Source organism: Octopus sinensis, unplaced genomic scaffold (genome assembly GCF_006345805.1).
Source record: "Octopus sinensis unplaced genomic scaffold, ASM634580v1 Contig20285, whole genome shotgun sequence".
Lineage (NCBI taxonomy): Eukaryota > Metazoa > Mollusca > Cephalopoda > Octopoda > Octopodidae > Octopus > Octopus sinensis.
In genome coordinates, this window is record NW_021837025.1 from 253,329 (window position 1) to 267,664 (window position 14,336).

Sequence of the window (14,336 nt, forward strand, 5' to 3'; positions counted from 1 at the left end):
CAAAACCAGGAAAACAAAAATAACTAGTTAAATAATCAAATTGTGGAAACTATACCATTTCAGGTTTAAAGTGGATCTTACCAATAGCCAAGTGAAACTTAGCAGAAGAAAAATATTTTGGAAATTTATCTTTTAGAAATTTATAGGCATTTTTAATATTTTTAAACATAAACTAGCTACATAAGTTTTATAAACGATATCTTTAATTAAAAATAGATTAAAGGTAAGGTTCATAACCCAAAAAAGTGTGATCGTCTTCAAATTTTTTATAAAAAGCATATTTAAGTTGGCTGTCAAGGTCGCCGAAATAGTCCTTAACAAGTTTAATGCTATCTGTCTTGCTTGTTTGGACTAATATTTTGTTGGTGATTGCTTCAGGAATTCCAAATTGAGCTGACATCTCAGTCAAAGTATCTTCCAATTTATTGAGTGGAACAATTATGTTGTAATCCACGACAGAAAAGGAACACAGTTCACTCATGGGTGTCCAGTGTTCGTCCAATGGCAGATTTTCAAGAGAACTTTTAGCCAAATAAGTGATGAATTGATGAAATGTAATACTTTCTGACTCATTGAAATATTTGAAAATTCTTAAAGAATTTTTGTTGTTCAATCGCCAACTCCTTGATTTGGGATTGAGAAACTTGTTCAAATACGCAGACAATATGCGTTCTGCTGGATGACGGACCACAAGCATTTTGATAGAACTGGGAAAAGATGTGGGAAAAGTAATGTTGTGTTTGCTGTACATGTTTTTATATACATTGGCAGTGCGTGTGTGAAACCACAATGCGCTTTGATTAAAAAGTGATTCTGGTTCAAAATAAAGAGTGGTTTCAAGCAGGTATAGTATATATAACCATTTCACCATTACTGACGACCCCACTTTAGGAAGTTTGCAGTAAACTAGATTGAATTTTTTGCTGTAGTAGTATCGAGGCCAGAAATCCACTGAATGCACCAAATCATAAACAATTTGGTCATTTGAATACATCGATTCATAGACGAGATCCTCACGAACTGAGTACCTGTAACATATCCAAGTCAGTAAAATACAAGCTCCAAATGATACGAGCTTGTTTGAGAGACACCATATCTTTATCATTCAGTCTCAAGAACACCATATTACTTTTATTGCTGTTGTTTGGTGTCACACGGTACGATAATTGACAGATGTTTATAATCAGATTATATAAATATTTATTCAAATCTGATTGACTTTCTAAAACAACCCGAAAGTCCCCTGTTTGTTTAAAACCTTTCAAAAATCCAAGTCCTGACCTAATCTTATTAGTTTAAATAAACAATTCCAGGAAATGATTACACGACTTCCTGCCAGTAAGAAAAATCGTTTATTATAATTATCCATTGCTGTCTAAATTAGTCAACTCAGAATATCCTCTTGGCCAACTCCTCGGCAGAAGCACGTGCGCGGGTGGCGACACTCAACTTGAGCTCACTCAACTCCTTATCGAGGTCAGTCATGAAGAAGACAATAAAGTTAACAATCTCGTTCACATTCATGTCTCGGCAGTGCTGACTGGTGACGAGGAAGGACAGGTCGTAGTCCTACCAATGACCCCCCAATACCCTCTATCGCTTTCTTCCGCAGAATTTGAAACTCCACTGCCCGCAGAGTGTAGAAACGAGCAAACTTGGAGGCCAACACGAATTCGATCTCGTCGGACTAGAAATGTAACGTGTTTGTACTTTTCTGATCTTGAGGCTTATTCGGACAGAGTTAATGGAGGGTTCAATCAGAATCCTCTCCTTATCATTCCGTGAGATTATCAGAGGAGTCATTAGTAGTTCTTTTGAGTTCCTGTCCTCTATTTCTGGCTTGTTGTGTCTCTCCACCACTTGTGAGTCAAAGTTCTGCAGACATAACACAGCCTTCAATGTTAGCCGAACTGCATCATAGTATAACTTCGCTGAGGTTGCCTAGACCTTATATTTTGAGTAAATTTATGGTATTAAAAATGAGTACAAAAAACCATTTGAGCTGATCAGTAATAATTTATCCCTTAATTTGAATTAATTTTTTATTATATTAAAAAGAAAAATATTCATTCATAAAGTCATTACGATAAATTATACAATTTCTTATCCTCGAAAAGCAGTTTGGGTCTTTTAAAGCATTTTAAATGTATATTAAGATTTTTTTTGTTTATTTTTCGAGAGATAAACTCCGTTATAAGGAATTTCTTAATCAAGAATTTCGACAGAATTTCTTAATTATTTGTAAAAAAATCAGACTTTAATTCCGTTGTAGAGTTAACATATACTCGTGCTGGTGTCAAAAAAATCGAGAAAGGTTTGCCGTTCTTTTATGCACAAATTCAATTGGAGAGAAAATGAAATTTTTTCAAATCAAGAATTAAAAGTCTCCGTGTAATTTGAAAATTTTAAAATAAATTAATGAGGAACGTACAGATGATGTTCAAATAATGTAATCAAATAAACGAAGAATAAATTGAAAAAATTTATCCAAAAAGTACATCAAATTTCTGCTATTAAAAATGACGACATATTATATGACGGGATTGTACAATGCCAATCTACTAAGGAACTAGTTTATACAATTAATGTGATAAAAGATGGTATTTTCAGCTTGCTTTAGAAATATTAAGTGTATTTAATAACTTTAAAAAGTTAACGATGAATGAATTAATTTGAAAGTACAAGTTCGGAGAGAAAATAACAAATTTTGATTTCACCTTGATCACAAGCAATTATTATGAAAATGTGAATAAGCCATATAGCTTTTCATTCCGAAATAAACAAAATCCAAAATATCATTCTTGTAGTGAGAGGAATTGAGTTGAGGTATTCCTTTATTACTCCGCCAACAACACTTTCTTCTTCAAAAGTTAAATGACTTGAAATTTTTAAAAGAACGAGTTATTTTATTAAGTAAATTAATAATTTTTTTGAACTTAATGTGCATTTGAACTGACCCGTTTCTATTTTATATTTTTTTAAATAATTAATTTAATTATTTCTAATTTATTTTAAACAAAAATGAATTTATTTGAATTTGAAACGGGATGCCTTCTGGTGGTTATTATCTAGTATTATCCATTTTATTTATTTTTATTTATTAAACATTAAGACCACAGTTAAGACCGAACTAATTAGCATGTGATCTCGACGCACTTCGACGGAGATCCTCCGGAAAGGTTCAATCCTATGCAAAGTGCATCGTCCTGCGACGACGATGTCCCAGGGGTAGGAGAGCTATTGGTCCTTTTTCGGTGAGCATTAGGTGCCCCCTCGGCGTTTCCAAATCCAGTCGAAATCTCCAAGTGAATTTGGTGGACCACGTAACGCCTTTCTAAGGCCGATAGGAAGGAGATCCCTTTTGACATACTGTGTCGTGCCAGATGTACTCGTCACCTCACGGGCAAAGGAACTTCGACGAGATTACCCCGACTCCAAATAGCCTCTTCTGGATTCGAACCCACGACGGCTGAATTCCAGTATCCAGGGCATACTCTTCAGCCAAGAGGGCCATAGGTTTTGATGTTAATAAATTCAACTTAAAAAGCCAGAAACAAAATAAAATGTCTAAATTATTTAAAAATTTTATAGAATTCCAAACAGAAGATTTGAAAAAGCAAAGCAAAAATATGCTCAAATCGTGAAAGAAAAGGAAAGCAGAATAGAGGTTTAAATATTAACATTTACATCTATTAAGAAGAGGAAGAAATGGAACCAATCCAGAGAACATGCAATCGCAAAAAAGAAGGAGAAAAGGGCCGCCGATCACAAGCTTTTTTCACAAAAAACCACCAAGGGTCAGCCATTAATGAAAAACCGAATGAAACTACTTTTAAATAAACTAGAATCCAATAAATAAAATTTTCATTGTCTTTTTAAAAAATTTAATTTAAAAATATTATAGTTTTAATTGATTATTTTTTTAAATATAATTAATTGAATTTGTTATCTCCGGTTCTATTCATAATCTACCTGGAGGCAGCCCTAAGACCTCTTCGGAGGAATAAATGCTTTACCAACGTGATGGAAGTAATTTACGCCGACGATATTGATTTCGTCTCCCAAGATCAGGACTCACTGGAAAACTTATTAAAAGTGATCCCTCATTCGTTGAAGGACTGGTCCCTTGTAATAAACCCGGACAAAACGGAAAGAACTACCATATCCCGCCTGGGACGAGAAACGAGGAGAAGTGGAGAACATGCAAGAAAGTTGGATCTCTCCTTGGGGACTCGGAGGACGTTATTCGAAGGAAAGTGCTGGCTGTTGCATCCTTCAAAAAAATGTGGACGATCTGGATGAGGCGCAAGTACATAGGAACCCGCCTTCGAATTCGGCTGTACAACTCCTTTGTCGAACCAATCTTGCTTTACAACGCGGGGACCCGGGGCCTAACCGCTAAAGAAATGGAGCAGCTCAACTTTTTCCACAGAAAACAACTACGACTACTCCTGGGAATTCACTGGCCAAAAAAGATGACCAATAATGAACTCTACAGAATCACCCATACATCCGAGATTGCAAAGAAAGTGACGTCCACGAAGTGGATGCTCTTTGGACATGTCCTAAGAGCCTCGGAAATGACGCCGGCCAATAAGAACATGGAATCCTACTTCTGCTCATTAAATAAAACGGCATATAGGGGCCGACAAAGAACAACATTACCGACTACGCTCGACCATGATCTCACGCCGATTGGAAGGAAACTGAAATCGGCCGATGATCTGGACGAACTGAGATGCCTCGCACGTAACAGGGGAGCGTGGATACGACTAACAGAGCGTATCCTGAGTTAGATGGCAAAAGTGGAATCTTAATTAACTTTTTGATTCCGCGAGATTGCGTTAATAATAAATAATAATAATTGAATTTGTAAAATTGTTTATGTTGCAAACATTATGAAACGTGCATTTTTTCTAGTGAGGCACTTTATAAGGAGGTGTCATATATCCAACCATATCACTACATCCCCTTCAGTTGCCGAAGTATTATCCCGCCCGTTTTTCTTGCCAATGGTCACTCACCTTGCTCCACCTCCTTCTTATACCCTCTCTACATACATTGAAAAGTCTCCTTTCCTCCAAAAACTGGTGACTTTGCACAAAATAAACCTCTCAGTATTAGACAAACACAAAAAAGTGACTGGTTCCGTCTCCTTGTGTTAATAATAGACAAAATAGTCCTTTTTGACTACGAAAAAGACTTTATTCCTTACATCGACTTTTTTGCTGATCTAAAAATCAGAGACACCTCGTTCAGTGCTGTAATCACACGTGCTCCACAAATACTGTCATTCAACATTGACACTCTCGTCACACGTCGGGAATATTTGACTGATAATTTACAAATTTCCGTAAGAAATGTCAGTTCAATGATCTCTCGTTACCCCTTTCTTCTCCAATTGGACATTTCAGACATGGAGGAGATAGTCCACTCGGTCATGACTTGTCTACGTCTGAGCCGTGGGTGGAGTTTCTAATCTGTTAGGTATCACTCTGAATAAATTGTTGGTCAAGTCGCCTCGAATTTTGGGATTTAAGCCGCATTTTTTTCGTGTATTTTTGGTTTTTTTGATTTTTTAGTTGGTCAATGACAGGCTTTTTATGAGCTGTGGGTTCGAAAGTTTGGCAGAACGGAGAATTTTGTTGGAGAAATGTGTTAGAATATATCTTACAAGTAACAAAAGTCTGAGATTGTGCAGATCCGGACGATTTGGTTGCACGGACACGTTTTTTGAGTGAAATTATGGGGATTTCACAACAGCATGTTTTAACCTATCCGAACATACTAAGACGGTCGGTCGAGTTTTTGGATGAGAGACACGAGTTGTTGAGGATGTTTGGGAAGGCTCAGTATTCCCCTCGTCTCCCGGGGTATGTCCCTCTTTCTGTTGTGGCGGAGAAACGGTATAAACTGTTTTGTGACCAAATTGGCCTTTCTTTACAAGACTATTTTAAATTTGTAAAAACTCGGTAATAAAAATGAATTTAATGAGTAATTTGGACTTTCTTAAGAAGGGGGTTGCCTTGGAATAGTTTAGCCAAGCACTGCCCAGTTCATGTTGTTTATATATATTTTCTATTGTGTTTTTTGAACCAGTTTAGCGTTGAGAGTATCTATTTTGTCGTGGTCTTATCTAAGTATTTTGTCGTGTGTCTGCTGTTTGGAACTATTCAGAGTGGCGATTCAATTTCAAATCTTCTGCATTATAGTGGCGTTTATAATATTCAAAAAAGTTTATAATCAAAGTAATAATTATTAAATTGCTTGCTAACCGGTCATATTTGTTCACATCACTTTAATCTGTTTGATGAAGCAGCTATCGAGGGGTTGTTTCGAATAGCCTAAAATGTAGAAAGTTAATCTAAAAACTGATGACTTTGCACAAAATCAATTTCTCAGTTCTAAACAAACACAAAAAAATGACTGGTTGTGCCTCCCTGCTAACGATAGACAAAATAGTGAGGGTGAATGCAGAAAGAAAAGTTCGCAATGTTTTGTTTGCATATTTTTTTTTTTGACTGAACAATTCTTTCTTCTGAAAAAAGTAAAAAAATAGCTAAGCTAATTAAAGGCCTCACGAGACACCCGGCCAGCCTCGCGAATGGCGAAGCCGTTCCCTCGGATCACAGCAATCGACAGACGTTCCAGGAGCCAAGAATACTCTCTTGGATCGTGGCTAGTCCTTGAAATCCGTCGACCGAGCGAGCGAAGGAAGCGGAGTGTCTTGGGGCCGAAGATCCCGGAGGACTCCACGGCAATTGGAGTAAAGAACAGCGAGTTGGAGAGGTGGCCGTACTTGAGAATCTTTCGCTCCTCGGCCTGCCTCGAAGCGTGCCCAGGATAGGCGGCGGACAGAGCGAGATTTCCCAGCGAGAACGTGTCCGAACAGGTAGAATCCCAAATAAGGGATTTCCCCTGCTCGTATGGGAAGGTGGACATGCCGTCTGGGCGTTTGCCATCCCTCTATCCAATCCAACAGGTTCAAGGATTGACGGGATGCCAGCTGAAACGAGGGCTCTCTGTATGATCGAGTTGAGTTCACTGTGACGGGGGGCACGACCGGCACTCCGCCGGCAAGCGAGGGGATGCAAACCGTACTCGTCAACAGTTCCCCCACAACGGCATTTGTGCGTCTGACAGATTTTCAGCCCGACACGGAGGGAGATTGCAATTCTTAGGCATTCCTTGTCCACAAGGTTCTCGATGGAAGGGAGAGGGAGAGCCTTTAACCAGACACCGCTGCCTTCGCAGCGACCTGCACGGAGGCAAGCGACACGGTGTTGATTGGAGACAGGAAGGAGGCCTTCGAAAATTGCCTGACAAGAGATTTTGTTCCATTGACGCTGTACAGATTGAGAATTGGGCAGCTTCGAACCAAACCGAGCCTCCCACCGACCACGGGCAGCAGAGTAATCTTCAGACAATTTCCGTTCGGGGAGGTTTCTAAGAACGATGTCTGAGAGAGTACGAGCAGCGTGATGGGCGGATAGGAATGCGGGGAGAGCAAGATCGGAATAGGATCTCAAGCCAAGGCCGCCCCAGCGGACAGGCAGGGATGTCTGAGTCCAGCCTGGATCGTCGAAAGCCAGATTGCAAAGAGAGCTCGTACCGAGCCTGAGGATATTGTCAAGGTCGGAAAGAAGGTCGCCTCTTTGAAAGCAGGGTGCACATCTTAGGGTGTAAAGGATCTTAGGGACGGAAAAGTGGTTTCGGAAAAGGAAAAGAGCCACATGAGGCTCGATGACTTTAAGCTTCTCGATCATTTTGGATAAGTGGGAAATTTTTCCAGCGAGTGAACATTCGAGGGCAGAAGGCCCCATGGGGGCACCGAGGATCGTAAGATTTGATTTGTCCGTAATCCGGACGTCTGAGAGACTGCCTTGGCACGTGGAAATTGAAGCAGTGAAGTTACTCGGATTTAAGGCAATGTTCACGATTTCGGATTTATCGGCGTTTATAGATAGGCCGATGTCCGAGAGGGAAGGGAGGATAGTCGATGCCGATGTGTGAGCTTTGGACAGTGTCCAAGATTCACAGCCATAGAGAAAAACGGGAAACACAATCACGTTGACTAGTCTTATCTTTGTCTTGAGAGAAACACCTCCTTGCTACTCCAGATCCGATTCAGTTTTCATCGTACTCTTGCACATAGCCATCCGTCTATTATTTATGAGACACAACCACCATCTCTGTTATCAGACTTCCAAGAAAGATATAACTTTCAACACATTCTATTTCTTCGTCGTCGACGATGACACTAATTTTTCCAGACAGTGAAGTTGTCATTATTTTGGTTTTTTTCACATTTAGGAATAGGCAAAAGAGGCACTGTTGTCTTTGACTCTCGTAATTAATTGCCTCAAGCCATACTCTGTTTCAGACAGCAAAGTAGTATCGTCTGCATAACGGAGATTATTTATGTTGAGGCCACCAATCTTGATTCCGATATCATTTTCGCAATTTAACTCCTCTATGACTTTCTCCGTGTAAATATTAAACAGTAGCGGCGATAGAATACAGCCTTGTCGGACGCCCCTTTCAATACCGAAACAGTCTGTGTCTCCATAAGGAGTCCGCACAAAACCCTCTTGGTCAGTATAAAGAGATTTTATTATCGATATGAGATGATGAGGAATTCCAAATTCTTCCAGGACGAACCAAAGTTTCACGTGAGATACGCAATCAAAAGCCTTGCGATAGTCAATGAAACACATGAAAAGAGGCTTCTGGGATTCACGGGATTTTTCCAAAATCCATCGAAGGCTGGAGATGTGATCTTTCGTACCACGACCACGTCTAAAACCAGCTTGATAATTTAAAAGAATCTTTTCTGAGATTGGAGATAGACGTTGTTTTATTATCGTCAGGAGTAAAAATGTCTTTTAAAAATTATTTCCGATGATTCCGTCAAACACTGTAAACAAATTATTTGTATTTACCTAAAAATTTTTATTTCTTAATAATTACACGCGAAAGTAGACCACACTGAAGCTTTACTTAATTTTTGAACTTTTGACAAATATCTAAGTTAAAAAGCTTTTTAAAGGATTTCTTCTTTAATTAAATTAATAAAAATATTAATTTTTTCAATAAATAAAATTATTCAAAAATAAAAAGTAGTGCTGTTTTTGTATGTGCACATTTTAATAATTAATGTACAAATGCTGTCACAATGTCCCATATGCGCTACCAAAGGACGTGAAAGTCGACTAATCTCATACAAACTCGACACTGAGGGAACAACCATAGATCTATGTGAACACGAAAATGTAAAATATGACCTTTACTCTCATAGTGCACTTATCCCACCGATTTTGGATCTTGTTTGGAGTATATCCACCAATCGACCCCTCAGAAAAATGAACCACAACGAACCGATGCACCACAATCAACAGTGATGTTCGTTTCTGCCCCAAAAAGACCCAAAAGAGAAAAATTACTCTCAAATGAATTCAAAAAATCAGTCAAAACTTCAAACGAAAGAGAAAAGCCCAAAAATGACGAAAATATATCTCAAATGTCTCCTTCTCCCTCCAAAACTGCGGGATTTGACCACCAAATTCAAAGCAATTCGTCAGATACGACCATTCCGACCAAAGATTTGTTAAAAATGGCACAAAACAAAGTCAATTTGTGGCTAAAGAACTGTGAGTCGGGAGACAGTGGTCTCGGACTAACCAACACGCCTCTCTCCCCTTCAAATCTCCCCCAAGATAAGTTGTCTGGGTCGGTGAGGGGGAATTTTGAACACTTTGTTGAGAAAGTCCACGTTTTTTGGCATCAAATGGACGGTCAGAGTTGGGTGGATTCGTTTTTTGATGTTTTGGTTCACAATTCTGATCTCTTTCAACTATTAATGGCCGATCCGCTCATTACAAGACGTCTGCCTTCCGTGAATGATGGTCCACAGGAGTTTTTGAGGACGTTTTTTCTTGTTATTGAACATGTCTTTATCAGGATACGTTCACAAACAGAAATCCGGAGGATCCTTTCTCATTTTTGTTCTGAATTTTGCTTTTTTGAAGCCTTTGGACATTCTTGCTCTGCCTTGGTTAGGGCTCTGAGAGGGATTTTGGACGGAATTGTCAACTTGGAGGATTTTAGAAGCCTTAGAGACCAGGTTATGAAGGTTTGTGTGTTTATATTAATGATTTAAGAGTAGACAGCACGTTTTTTCTGCTTTCAGCTATTTTTTGCCAGATCAGAACACGTTTTTTGAGATGATGGCGTCATTGATTGGTCAGTCGTGTACTTTTGGTGAAGGGCTCTATTTTGAGGCTGATCGACATGTTTTTTGTCATAAATGTGGAGAAACGACTTCGCAGATGTAATTTGTGGCTTTTTTATTATTGGAGAATCAAAAAGTCAATTTTGGATCTTAAAGGAGAAGTCGTTCTGCATTCGTCGACGGCTACGTTAGAATCTACCATTTTTTGTGTTTCCTGCAACGGAAAGGCGGGTGTTCGGTATAAACTGGCCAGGTTTGTTGTTTTGCTTTATCTTTGTTAGAATGAACTCATTTTTTGTCATATTTGCTTCAGAAGGCTTTAAGAAATTTGATTTTAACAGTCGTTTAAAGTCGTCAGTGGACGATTCAGTGTTTTTGCTTTCTTCCCTTGTGGCACGTCACCAGAAAAGTGGGTTTCCAGTCTCGTGGTACCGTGATTTGAGGGGTTTGTTTGGTCGGTGAATTAATTTGGGCAGAGAATAGTTGGATGCCTTCTGTTTGGTCTAAGATCAGTCTTTCTGCTCATTCTTTTAAGCGTCCACTGATAGCGCACTCGTGCATTCGTTGTCTGGTGTATCGGAGGTTGGATGATGGCCGTGTCCCTCTCAGTGTGTCTGCCTTTAATGTTTTTTGTGGATATATTTCTTAGGGGGACAATTTGAGTGTTAGTGATGCTTCGAGTTGTCTCAGTGAACGGGATTACAGGATCTCTTATTTACGTCGTCTGTATTCACGATAATTTTCTACTTTTTTTTATTTAGTAGTATTTTTAATATGTTTTTAGTCTCAGTTAATATCTAATTTATGCTTAGGTTAGAGTTTTGTATTATCGACATATTGAATCTAATAAAAATTGATGATTCAATTAAAATTTATTTTTTTGTAAGCTGGATAATAATCTTTTGTAAAATTTTAATGCCTGATTAGACAAACTAAATCAAGCATTGTTATTGATGATCCTGACAGGTGATACAATGTCACAGGCTGGATAATGCCCTGGGTTGGATAATACCCCTTAAAATTTTTTTAAAATCAAACGAAAATAACCTGATAATTAATTAAAAATAACTTGATAATGGAATTAATTCGATTTATTCAATTTTTTATCCATTTTTTGATTGAAAGAATTTTCAAAAGAGTCGGCAAAAACCGACATCACCAATTTTTCCGAATCAATAACGTATTTTATTATAATTATACATTTTTTAGGGTACCATTTAAAAACAAATATTAAAAATTCATGAATTTTTATTATATAAAAATTTTATAAGAGTCATATTTTTTTATACGACTTTGTTTTCATATTGTGGATGATTCGTCATTAGATCTTTAAGTACGCATTTGTCTTTTCACCTCCGATATTTCATATACAGTGAATCCTACTGAATCCTCGCAAATTGGCCATTTTTGGTACATAGAGATTTTATGGCCAATTTGAGAAAATGGCCAATTTGAAAAAAATCAATATTTAAAAAAAAAAATAAACACGTTTAAATTTTATTAAAATAAAATTCAATCCCTAATTCCTTTTTATTTGCTCTTTTTACATTTTCTTTGTATTTTCTTATTGCAGTAATCAGCGAAACATCATTCTCATTTTCTGCATTACAGTAAAGTTGCCTTTCTATTCTAGTTAATGTCTTTGCAATATCTTTTCTATCGAGTGGATATATGATTTTTGTCTCTTCGTCGCTAATTTCAGACTCTTGATCCTCTTGTAAACAATTTTCGTTTATATCTTGATCTTCTGTGTTTTCGATATTTAGAAAATCTTCGCTCATTAGAGGATCGAAAATGTCAGTTCTTTCAATTTCAGTCTCATAATGTTCAATTAATGTATTTTCGTGATTAGATTCATTTAAAATCTTAAAACAATTTTGAATAGTTTCAGTAGATACGTCATCCCAAGCCATATTAACAAACAAAATTGCATCTTTTAATGTCAATTTTTTGTATGAATTGTATACAGAAATATTTTCAGTCTCCAGCAAATCAGTTAAGTACTGTAGCTTTCTTCTCATGAAATGAGTCTTGAAGGTTTTTATAATTCCAATATCCATTGGTTGTAGTAATCCAGTAGAATTTTTAGGAAAAAATAAAATCTTAATACAATCCAAGTTTTGAGGAATAGAATGTGCAGGACAGTGGTCTATTAGCAATAAAATTTTCTTCTTTTTAATTTTAGCTGGAGATCAAAGCTAATAATCCAATCAATAAAAATAGATCCAGTCATCCAAGCTTTCTGTGAGCTATAATATGAGACAAGACATCCATAGTCAAAATTTTTAAAACATCTAGGCATTTTTGGTTTTCCAATCATCACAGGTTTCAATTTATGACTTCCGGTCATGTTTGAACAAAGCATAATAGACACACGGTCTTTAAAATTTTTGTATCCTTGGAATCGGTTTCTGCATACGCTTTTCGATGGAATAAGCTTGTAGTATAATGCAGTTTCATCCAAATTATAAATTAGATCAGGCTTATACGATTTAGAAATTTCTTTAAATTCTTCACGAAAAGAATTAATGTCAACTACTTTATCTGTTCGCATCTCTCCATGTAATTTTAGCATTCTAAAACCGTGTCTCTTTTTGAATTTTGCCAGAAATCCATTAGAATTTTTAAAGTTACTAAGTTGTAGCTCTTCGGCAAAATGCGCAGCCTTACACGATATTAAGGAATCATTCAAAAACCACCTAAAAATTGGTTTTCATTAATACCTTTAGACTCTATTGTATCCATCCATTCGATCATTTTTCTTCAAGCGTAGGAATTTTGGTTTGTGAGCAGCTTTATACGAATTTTGATAGATTTTCGAATCCCGTAAAATAGAGTCTTTATTAAGCAGTAGATTATTGATCGTCTTTCTCGAGATCGTCTTGTGGAATAAATGTGAGAATCTGTCAGCCAGAAGCTGACACGAAACACTGTCATTTTCTTCCTTGTAGTTTATAATTTGTGTTTTTTCAAGAAAAGTGAGCCGAGTATAACGTCCACGAGAAATTTTATAAGACATGTGATTAAAAAAATAGTTTATTTTCTAATTAAAAAAAATAATAATTCAAAAATTGTGGCCAATTTGAGAATTGGCCAATTTACTAAGAAAATTAATTTTTTTTTAGTAAATTGTGAAAAAATTGGCCAATTTAAAAATTGGCCAATTTGCGAGGTGGCCAATTTGCGAGGATTCACTGTATAGTGTAATCAAATCTGATCGTATAGGGGGTATTTTCGGTTATTTGGATTCGCATCAATATCATGTCTCCATCGTCCTCGTTACAAATAACTTGCCTTTCTACTTGACCCTGAATCCATGGTGCTTTAGGGCGTCCACTTATGTGTATGATTTTCAGATCATTACACATTGTTTCCATACATTTGTTCTTAAATTCTTTCCCATTATCCGTCTGTAAAAAATGGGGGACCAATCATCTAAAAATGTTCTTTAATTTTCTAGTAATTTCCTCCGCTGATTTCCGTCTGGCAAGTTTTACAACTGCGAATTTAGAAAATGATCTATAACCACAACCAACTACAATTTATCAAAAAAATACCCATCCATTATCGCTATTAAGGCTAGCATACCTTCTTAAATCCACATAAATTTCTTTCTCAATATCGAAAGCACTTATCTCTTCCAAAATGTGTCCTCATATGTTCAATCTATAATAATTATGTAACGATCACGATCACCTCGATAGTTTTTTAGTTTAAGTTCCTTTTCTTCTTTGGGAAAAAACGTACCTCTGGTTTTTGTATTTTATGTATACTATCCCTTCCTCCTCGAAATTAACTGTTCTGCTAATTTTCTGTATCTTTTCTTTTCAGATTTCTGAAATCGGTCAATATAAAAAACATCTATTTGAATATTTTTGGTAAGGTTGAGTAAAACCATTTCTGAAATATAGATTTGATCGATTATACTTATATTTTTTCAAATTGAAAACTTAGATAACCAAAACAAATTTTCACGCTAGATTAATTTGAAAAAAACTTTGATAAATTACTAAAATAATTAAGAAAATCAAAAATCTAATCAAAATAATTTGAAAAAATATTTATTTTTTAAAATAACGTTGAGGGGGCATTATCCACCCAGGGC

At 36.7% G+C, this 14,336-nt stretch overlaps 2 protein-coding genes across 2 annotated transcripts; both read right to left on the reverse strand.

Moving 5' to 3' along the window:
* Positions 1–217: 217 nt before the first annotated feature.
* Positions 218–697, reverse strand: LOC115232284 (carbohydrate sulfotransferase 12-like). Its single transcript, XM_029802112.1, has one exon. It carries the CDS (start codon positions 695–697, stop codon positions 218–220), a length of 480 nt encoding a protein of 159 aa, XP_029657972.1.
* An 11,686-nt stretch (positions 698–12,383) lies between these two features.
* On the reverse strand, positions 12,384–13,599 carry LOC115232285 (jerky protein homolog-like). The gene is made up of 2 exons (XM_029802113.1): positions 13,427–13,599; positions 12,384–12,930 (listed from the first exon to the last, which is right to left on the reverse strand). Exons 1-2 carry the CDS (start codon positions 13,597–13,599, stop codon positions 12,384–12,386), a joined length of 720 nt encoding a protein of 239 aa, XP_029657973.1.
* Between the last annotated feature and the right edge of the window lie 737 nt (positions 13,600–14,336).

Excerpts from the sequence above, each read along its gene's own strand:
- LOC115232284 (XM_029802112.1), bottom strand. The coding sequence starts at position 697 with ATGCTTGTGGTCCGTCATCCAGCAGAACGCATATTGTCTGCGTATTTG.
- LOC115232285 (XM_029802113.1), bottom strand. The coding sequence starts at position 13,599 with ATGTGTAATGATCTGAAAATCATACACATAAGTGGACGCCCTAAAGCA. Across the intron at positions 12,931-13,426 it reads AGATTTGATTACACTATACA|GTGGTTTTTGAATGATTCCT; the intron begins GTGAATCCTCGC and ends ACCAATTTTTAG.